The 9672-nt window shown below is 40.2% G+C and overlaps 1 protein-coding gene across 1 annotated transcript in view; it reads left to right on the forward strand.

The window, feature by feature from the left end:
• The window catches only part of Enpp3 (ectonucleotide pyrophosphatase/phosphodiesterase 3), a 73930-nt gene extending 65652 nt beyond the window's left edge, over positions 1–8278 (forward strand). The window contains exons 21-25 of the mRNA XM_050130779.1: positions 2424–2559; positions 3331–3408; positions 4428–4560; positions 6290–6446; positions 8026–8278. Coding sequence (XP_049986736.1) covers positions 2424–2559; positions 3331–3408; positions 4428–4560; positions 6290–6446; positions 8026–8196 — 675 coding nt within the window. The 3' untranslated portion in view covers positions 8197–8278. The remainder of the gene's footprint in view (positions 1–2423; positions 2560–3330; positions 3409–4427; positions 4561–6289; positions 6447–8025) is intronic.
• The last annotated feature ends 1394 nt before the right edge of the window (positions 8279–9672 follow it).

Here is a 9672-nt window from a genome sequence, read left to right on the forward strand (position 1 = left end):
CTGCCTCCCATTTCCCTCCCCCTCCTCCCTCCTCTCCCCCTCCCTTCCCAGCCCTAAGAGCAGTCAGGGTTCCCTGCCCTGTGGGAAGTCCAAGGTCCTCCCCCCTCCATCCAGGTCTAGGAAGGTGAGCATCCAAATAGCCTAGGCTCCCACAAAGCCAGTACATGCAGTAGGATCAAAACCCAGTGCCATTGTTCTTGGCTTCTCAGCAGCCCTCATTGTCCACCATGTTCAGATAGTCCAGTTTTATCCCATGCTTTTTCAGTCACAGTCCAGCTGGCCTTGGTGAGCTCCCAATAGATCAGCCCCCATTGTCTCAGTGGGTGGGTGCACCCCTCGCGGTCCTGACTTCCTTGCTCATGTTCTCCCTCCTTCTGCTCCTCATTTGGACCTTGGAAGCTTAGTCCAGTGCTCCAATGTGGGTCTCTGTCTCTATCTCCATCCATCACCAGATGAAGGTTCTATGGTGATATGCAAGATATTCGTCAGTATGACTATAGGATAGGGACATTTCAGGCTTCCTCTCCTCAAGTGCCCAAGGAACTAGCTGGGGACAACTCCCTGGACACCTGGGAACCCCTCTAGGGTCAAATCTCTTGCCAACTCTAAAATTGGCTCACTTAATTAAGATATATACTTCCCTGCTCCCATATCTACCCTTCCTTTATCCCAACCATCCCATTCTCCCAAGATCTTCCCATCCTCCCCTTCTCACTTTTCTCTCCCCATCTCCTCTTCCCCCATCCCACCCCACCCCCAGTTCCCAGTTTTTGCCCGGCAATTTTGTCTACTTACAATATCCAGGAGGATAACTATATGTTTTTCTTTGGGTTCACCTTTTTATTTAGCTTCTCTAGGATCACGAATTATAGGCTCAATGTCCATTATTTATGGCTAGAAACCAAATATGAGTGAGTACATCCCATGTTCATCTTTTTGGGTCTGGCTTACCTCACTCAGGATAGTGTTTTCTAATTCCATCCATTTGCATGCAAAATTCAAGATGTCATTGTTTTTTACTGCTGAGTAGTACTATAATATGTATATATTCCACACTTTCTTCATCCATTCTTCCATTGAAGGGCATCTAGGTTGTTTCCAGGTTCTGGCTATTACAAACAATACTGTTATGAACATAGTTGAGCATATACTTTTGTAGTATGATAGGGCATCTCTTGGGTATATTCCCAAGAGTGGTATTGCTGGGTCCTGGGGCAGGTTGATCCCAAATTTCCTGAGAAACTGCCACACTGCTTTCCAAAGTGGTTGCACAAGTTTGCATTCCCACCAGCAATGGATGAGAGTACCCCTTGCTTCCATTTTTCAGGGGCTTTGATATTTTTATACTATACTTGATGGAGAACCTTTGTCTGTTCTCCATAGTTTTCATTTTAAATGTATTATTTCAAGATTATTTCTTGAGGAAAATATCCGTCAAGTATAGAATACTTTTTTTTTACTTATTTATGAGTATGTGTTCTCAAATGTGGTGACCACATAATGCATTGTCATCATGCGTGTGGAGTCCAGGCAACAATCACATTTGCAGAATAATTCTGTGGATGAGGTTCAGTATTAGTCTTTAAATGTGATTAAAAATGAAATTATATCCTTTAAATCTATTTTATAATTTATCTTACAAACTTATTCCACTTCAAAAATAAGGATGTTGGGTGACTGGGGATGTAGTTCAGTTGGTAGATTGCTTGCCCAGAAGGCATTATCTCTGGGTTTATTCTCCAGCACCATATAAATCAGACTTAGTGGAACATGCCTGTAATCCCTTGGAAAGTGGAGGTCTGGAGGATCAAGAATTAAAAGTCATCCTTAGCTATATAGCAAGTTCAACGCCAACCTGGTATGCCTGAGACCCTTTGTCATATTCGTATATGTTATATTTGTGTTATAATGCATCTATTATATACAATGTATAAAATATATTTCTATTTTATATGTTTAGATAACTACAGCTCTTTGTATGCTTATTAGAATTTCTTGCCCGGTTTAGAAACAATGTAGCTAATTCTTATCTACACACACACACACACACACACACACACACACACACACACCAACTGTCTGGATGGATGCATGCACAAACATAGCCTTACAGAGAAGTTCAATCCTGAAAAATATTTTGTTTTTCAGCAACAGTTCCCATTCTTTCTTTACTCTCAGTTCAGGTTTTATTCTGCAAATGTTCTCTTCCAAGGTATATTTGATTTGTCCTCCCAACGTCCCCTATCCAGGAGGGAACCACACAAGAAAACATCCAATCCCTGTTGCTAGCGTAGATCTGATTCACTAAGAAAATAGGAAGAGGGTAAATGAAAACCAGTCTAGGGAAGTCACAAACCAAATAAGGCAGTGGGCGAGCCACAACTGTGGGTGTAATTTTTTTCCCCTTCTCTCTCTTTCAACAGGGAGACACATCACCTCTTCCTCCCACTGTCCCAGACTGTCTGCGGGCTGATGTCAGGGTTGCTCCTTCTGAAAGCCAAAAATGTTCCTTCTATTTAGCGGACAAGAATATCACCCATGGCTTCCTCTATCCTCCTGGTTAGTGAAACACTTTTTTAGAGCAACAGCTCGAAAGCCCTCAATCAGCTGGATGTGGAGTGCGCATTAAACATATACTCCCCGGCCAAATGACCTGTTTGGGCTGCCTAAGAGGCTTCGATGGTCACGGACTGGCCAGTGGTGGTATAACGGTTTCCTTAAAGATTAATAATTTTTTTTTTCTGTGGGAACCACACGTTAGCTGTAACGAGGCCCAGATGTTTAGAGAGTTCAGTAGGTTTAAGTTTAATTTTACAACTGAAGGATATTGGGAAAGTGACGCAAGCATCTAAGACAACATTATCTCTGGCATACCGCCTGGGCTCAGGTCCTTGCAGAGAAGGCAGCTGCGTCTCAGTGCAGAGAACAGGATCTGGAGCCTGGTCTGTCAGCTTGGCTCTGTATCTGAGAGCTTTGAACTGTAGATTAAGGAGCAAAATGAATTTCAAACTGTTTTGATTTTTTTTAAAGAAATGATCACTTTTGAGGTCACATGAAAACCAGTGGCATTTTTTTTTTAACTCAAACCTTTTTTTCCTGTTTGTCAGGGAATGTCATTTTTATATTTCCATGAGAATTTCAACAATTTCAGTTTCTGGGAATGGGTTTACTCTTGGTATGTGACTCTGGTTTTTAAGTCATGAACAAAAATAGTTGACTAATAGATTCATGCTTCAGGGATTTGGAGTTATAGATACAAAGAGGCTTATGAAAGCAAAGAACTAGTCAATGAAAATCTTATATTAAAGTACATGTACTTTTGTTTTACAGCAATCAATAGAACTTCCAACAGTCAGTATGATGCTTTAATTACGAGCAATTTGGTTCCAATGTATGAAGAATTTAAAAGTAAGTGCCTAGCCTCCCTGGTCCCACACTGGCCATTCGACTTATGATGGACCTATGCTGGACCAGCACTCTGTTCTGACCCATGGCTCTGCCCTGGCCTTTGTGCCCAAACTTGTATGGTCAACCTGTTATTATCTTTACTTTGAAACAGGGTCTAGATAAATTGACCAGACTGACTTTGAACTCACACTATAGACCAGGCAGGCTTTGAACTTGTTATCTTTTTTTCTAATCCAACAGGGTAGTTGGGATTACAGACCCGGTGATATATATGTATTAATCTTAAACTGATAAATTGACTCCTTAGACTGCCAAACTGAACTTATGTTTTGTTGCTTTAATATGTTATTGATATTGGATCCTTTTATTCTGTTAGTTTAAATAGAGGTGCAAAACTTTTGATGTAGTTTCTTTGTTGTTTTTTTTTTCATTTTTTTTTTCCAAGACAGGGTTTCTCTGAAGCTTTGGTGCTGTCCTGGAACTAGCTCTTGTAGACCAGGCTGGCTTTGAACTCACAGAGATCCGCCTGCCTCTGCCTCCTGAGTGCTGGGATTAAAGGCGTGAGCCACCACCGCCCAGCTCTTGATGCAATTTATTTTCGACTAATTACAATTTTGACTTGCTGTTAGAAATTGATAGCTTTAAAATTTTTGTTTTTATTTCTTAACTGTTAAGAGCTATTCGTAAAGCTAAATTTGACTTACATTCAAATGAGTAGTGTAAATATACCCCAGAATGATTAACAAGACAGCATGTGTGTTCCGACTATTGGCTCATGGTTGAAAGAATTTGGAGACACATTTCACTCTAATTTTGAGTCTGAAACTAAAGCAATAAAGAGTTATCATCCACATGGCTGCTTATTTTTGCCGCATGAACTACCGTGTAGCCCATCCGGCCACCACGGACAGCTACCGGGATGGAATGGGATTCTATTTAAATGCACCGACATCGGAAAACACTTCCGGCTGCTCGGAAGAAGCAGTTGCTTTCAAACGCCCCGTTCTTTCATGTCTTAGAAATGTGGAACTACTTCCATGAGGTTCTCCTTATAAAACACGCGGTGGAGAGAAACGGGGTGAATGTGGTCAGCGGGCCGATATTCGACTATAACTATGACGGCCATTTCGACTCTCCAGACGAAATTACACAGTAAGTCATTTGACTCTTTGGTTTAGCAACAGAGTATCGAAAGGGAAACTCCCAATGCTTTAATTATGTAATTGTGTAATCTCTATATTGTCTAGTAATATACTTAATAGCTGCCAATTTTCAATTTAAAAACCCTAAATATTTAGCAAAAAAAATCATATAGTCAAAATTTAAACTAGTGGACGCCACAAGGGTTTCCAGGCAAAAGTTTATAAAAAAAAATTATTGAAAAAGTTATAAACTTTGGGCCGAGACAAGATGAGATTTTCTGAAAGGGATGTAGAATATCAATGTAATAGCAATAAAGATAGATTCGAACCAACTATAATTGGGAAAAAATGAAGTAAAGACTAAGTTTACCTTAGTATATTTCACTGATGTAGTGGGCGATCCACAAAAGTATTTTTCAATAGAGGGTGTAAATAGATTTCAGTAGAAAACCAGCTGAACCAAACTACACACCTCAATACTAACCCCGACTATAGCAGACTGTTAGGAACGACTGCTGCTCTCGGTGTGCCTTAGTACTTGGCCATTGCAGGATGAAGCCTTACCCATTCCTTCTTTATTACCAAAATGTCAGAAGGAGAAAACTGGACCCCTGCAGCACCCAGCCCAGATACGCAAAGCTTGGCTTCTGCATATGCCTTCTGACAAAGTGAAGCCCAGACCAAGCATGGCGCCAGCCCCTGCGCTGCTTGCTGATCTTTCATTTTACTGTTTTTCATTTGTCTGGTTTGGAGGCCAGGTCAGAGGTTACCCAGGCTGGCCTTGAACTCACCATATCACTGACATGTTCTTGAGCTCCTGATCCTCCTACTTCTGTCTCCCAAGTGCTGAGTCCGTAGGTATTTGCCACCATACCTGACCTACATTTCATGGTTTAGCTGATTCTGTTTCTCATCATTTGGTAACATCAAATATTCTCATCGAAATAGGCCAAAAAATATTTTGAGAGCTCTTTACTACATATGAGGTACTTTTCTAAGCGTTTGCACAACTTGAGGTTAGGTTCCCTTAGCCCCTTAGTCAGAAATGAGGAAACCAAGGCTTAGAGATTAAATAACTTGTCTAATAGATTCTTATCCAACAGTCTGGAAAAGCCAAGTGGGAATCCAGGCAGCCTGACTCTGAGGCAGGAACGTTGCTGCCCCTACAAGTTCACACATTTCCTCTGGTGCACCCTGACTTTTCACTCCAACTTTAAAACGTGCGTTCATATTTGTGCACCATCAGTTACCTGGATTTACCCCGCAGGTGAACCCGCCATGTTAAAGCTGATTAAATGAGTCTCAGAGGAGCAGATGACTCCACACATGCAGGGGAGGGGTACAGCCATAGGGATGGGGGTCATTTACTCTTGGCACCTGCTCCATTAGAAGATACCTCTATGAAGTGTGAGGCCAACAGACTTGGGAAACACAGAAGGCAGAATTTCTTGTATTCTAGTATTTTATTATAATGATAGAATGACTACTCTAAGAATTCGATTAGGAATTTCTGGCTCACTGAAGTGGGAGACATAGATGCTAAAACTATGTTTTCCATACAATCTATACTTTCCACTTATTACTTTTGGCAGGTCGTTCACCTCGGCATTTTCTTAACGCTATCTATCTATCTATCTATCTATCTATCTATCTATCTATCTATCTATCTATCTATCTATCTATCATCTATCTATCTAGCCATTTATAGTGATGTCAATTCATTTCAATGATATTTTCAGGTACGTAGCCAACACTGATGTTCCTATCCCAACACACTACTTCGTGGTGCTGACAAGTTGTAAAAACAAAGCCTACACACCCAACAACTGCTCTGAGTCGTTGGACATCCTGCCTTTCATCATTCCACACCGACCCACTAACGTGGAGAGCTGTCCTGTGAGTGTGCCTGGGAGAACTGGGGGCCCAGGAAATTATACCCATGTCTATGTCATCTGGGCTGCCACAAAAGCAGCTCTATCTAACACATGGTTTAGTGCTTTGTGGCTAGAGTTTGGCTTGTCCATACTCTGTAGATGTGCGATCTATAGAATTATTATCAAGCCTGAATCTGACATGTAAACAAGTGTTCATAGCTGAAGGTCTTTGTGTGCAGTGTGTGTCTGTGATACTAACTCTGGTAATAGAACTAGATTTTACTCCATAAGCATTGACATTTTACACTAAGGTTTACATTAAATTAATGTTTCCATGAATGAATATAGAAATAAAAATTACAGCACCTTGAAGCATGAAGTATTAAACACACATACACACACACATGGAGTGGGAAGGAGAGGGAATTAGAATTTGTGATATAGCAATATGAATGATATGTTTATAATGATAATTATGAGATACTAATGTGGTAGGTTAAAAATACTTGAACAAGTTAGCTGCTGTTTCATGTTCACCACTGGATAAAGATAAGGTGATGTGGGGATCATCTTCCATTACCTACAAGAGTATAATTGGCATAAACATTTTAAGGAATGTTATGCTTAGTATTTTGTAGAGTTATAATTACATATGTTCAATAATCTAACAATTTCATTTATATACCCTCAAGATATCTTCTTAAATGCAAGGAGAACATTCCAAGTTATTCATCATAATATTATTTGTAAACTGAAAAAAACCCCATTCCTATCAGCCTGGTAGTTTTGAAAAGCTGCATTAAATTATGATGGAAAAATAACAGACATTTAGGCAAAAACAAATGACCTTTTTAAAACTGGATTCATCATTGTAGAAAGATTATAAACTTTGAGGTGATTGAAAAATTACTCGAAGATAGCACGTACGGTGCCCTTGATGTTAATTTGAAAACACAAACTGATGCTATGTACCATATACTGATATGTAGTAACAGTTAAAAACAGGTCAGAGTAATAAAGACTCATGTAAGTTAGCAGTGTTAGCTCTGAACCTAGGAACAAAACAGCAGTACCTAAAATATATTTCTCTAAGGATATTTGTATCTAGGGGCTAGGGAAAGAGCTCAGTTAGCTGATAAAGTACTTTCCAGCCAAGCTTGGGGACCTGAGTTCAGATCCTCACTACTTGTATAAAAAACTAGAGAGTGTGCTGCACACATGCAATCCCAGCACTGGGAAGGTGGAGGCAAGAAGTCCCTGGAGCTTGCTGGCCGGCCAGAATAACCAAATCAGTGAGTTCCAGGTTCAATGAGTGACCTGAAAAGTAACGGGGAGAACAGCTGATGAAGAATCACAATATCAATGTCTATTCTCCACATACATGTGTTCAACGCACACACATGAACATGTATGCACACACACACTTGTGACTACGGCAAGTACACCGTGGGTCTGAGTTAATGGTGGCTAGTAATTTTGTAGTACTTTTGTTGGATTAAACAAAATTTAGTCATGTCAATGAAGAGCCATGATAATAAAAATAAAATAGAGTAATAAAATACCTTTATGCTAATGAAACAGTTCTGTGTTTCATTTTTCAGGAAAACAAAACAGAAGACCTTTGGGTGGAAGAGAGGTTTAATGCACACGTTGCTCGAGTCCGTGATGTGGAACTTCTTACTGGCCTTGACTTTTATCAGGAAAAAGCACAGCCTGTCTCTGAAATTTTGCAACTGAAGACATATTTACCAGTATTTGAAACTATTATTTGAATGAATGTATAAAGCAATTGGACAAAATGAAGAAATTTTCTGCCAAAATAATCATAAAATAAAATTTTCTATTTTTTCTTAATCATTAAAGTCTTATTGCATATTTTCATCCTTTTTATTTCTATAAACAGTTGTTAGAAAATCTTTTTGAAAATAATTTTATTTATCCCCAGCACACCCCTGACCTGTGCACATGCATGTGTGCTGATACCCAAGGAGGCCAGAAGAGGGCGTTGAATCTCCTAGAGCTAAAGTTACAGGTGGTGGTGTGGCTCCTGGGAAAAGGATCCTGGGTCCTTTTCAAGAGCAGTGAGTGCTCTTAACACTAAGCCATCTTCCCAGCCCTTCTATAAATTACAGAGAGACAAGACTCAAGCTGGAAACTCCTCCATATGTCCAGCAGCGTGATGGTATTCTGTGCATAGAATCCCTTCCATGTTCTTCTGTTCCAACATGGCTTCAATATAGATGGTAAATTCTGGGCTTTAGTTCCCTCTCTATTTGTAGATGAGTGCTGGATGATTACAACCCTCAACCCTGGAAACCCAGTTTGCCTACAAGAGTCTCTGGTAATGGCTACACTGTTGAGTACTTGACCTAGAAGTAAAAAGGCCAGTTTGTTTCTCCTAGCGATTATGTAAAGTTGTATCTCCCTTCTGTACCTCATTTTTCATAATAAAGAAATATGTAGGGCAGCATGGAGATGCATACCTTTAATCTGCCCTTGGGATGCAAAGGCAAGAGAATCACTGTGACTTTATGGCCATCCTGGTCTGTATTCTGAGTTCCAGGCTGGCCAAAGTTACATAGCGAGACTGTCTCATGAGTGAACAGAGCAAAAACCTGAGAAATATGTAAAGCTGGGCTGTAGCTCCATGATGGGAGCATACTTTCCTAGCTATACGAGGCTCTGGGTTCAGTCTCCAATACTTCCAGAAAGAGAAAAAAAAGGTGAGAAAACCAGAAAAAAGAAATGTGTGAGAAACAGTGTTCTGGAAGAATGACTACTATGACTTAAAGGACCATGGACTTAATGGGAATTGCAAGTCCAACTATAATTTTCAGTGGTGCGGGACAAATGTCTATATTCTGTCAATTATATTTTAAATAAACGCTGATTGGCCAGTAGCCAGGCAGGACGTATAGGCAGGGCAACCTGACAGGAAGTAGAGGCAGGTCAGGGAGAACAGAATTCTGGGAAGAGGAAAACCCATTCCCTCTGCAGTCCTGACTAACCACAGAAGAAACAGGATGTGACTGCCCTGCTGAATAAGGTCCTGAGTCACATGGCTAACACAGATAAGAATAATGGGCTAATAATGAACTATATAAGTTATAAGAGTAAATAAGAAGCCTGAGCTAATGGGCCAATCAGTTTATAACTAATGTAGACCTCTGTGTGATTTTTTTTTTTGAGACTTAACAATTGTGGGAACTGGGCAGGACAGAAAACCTCGAACAACACTTCAGTATTCT

The sequence above is a fragment of the Alexandromys fortis genome, unplaced genomic scaffold (genome assembly GCF_014885135.2).
Source record: "Alexandromys fortis isolate MF-2015 unplaced genomic scaffold, M_Fortis_MF-2015_v1.1 scaffold_354, whole genome shotgun sequence".
Lineage (NCBI taxonomy): Eukaryota > Metazoa > Chordata > Mammalia > Rodentia > Cricetidae > Alexandromys > Alexandromys fortis.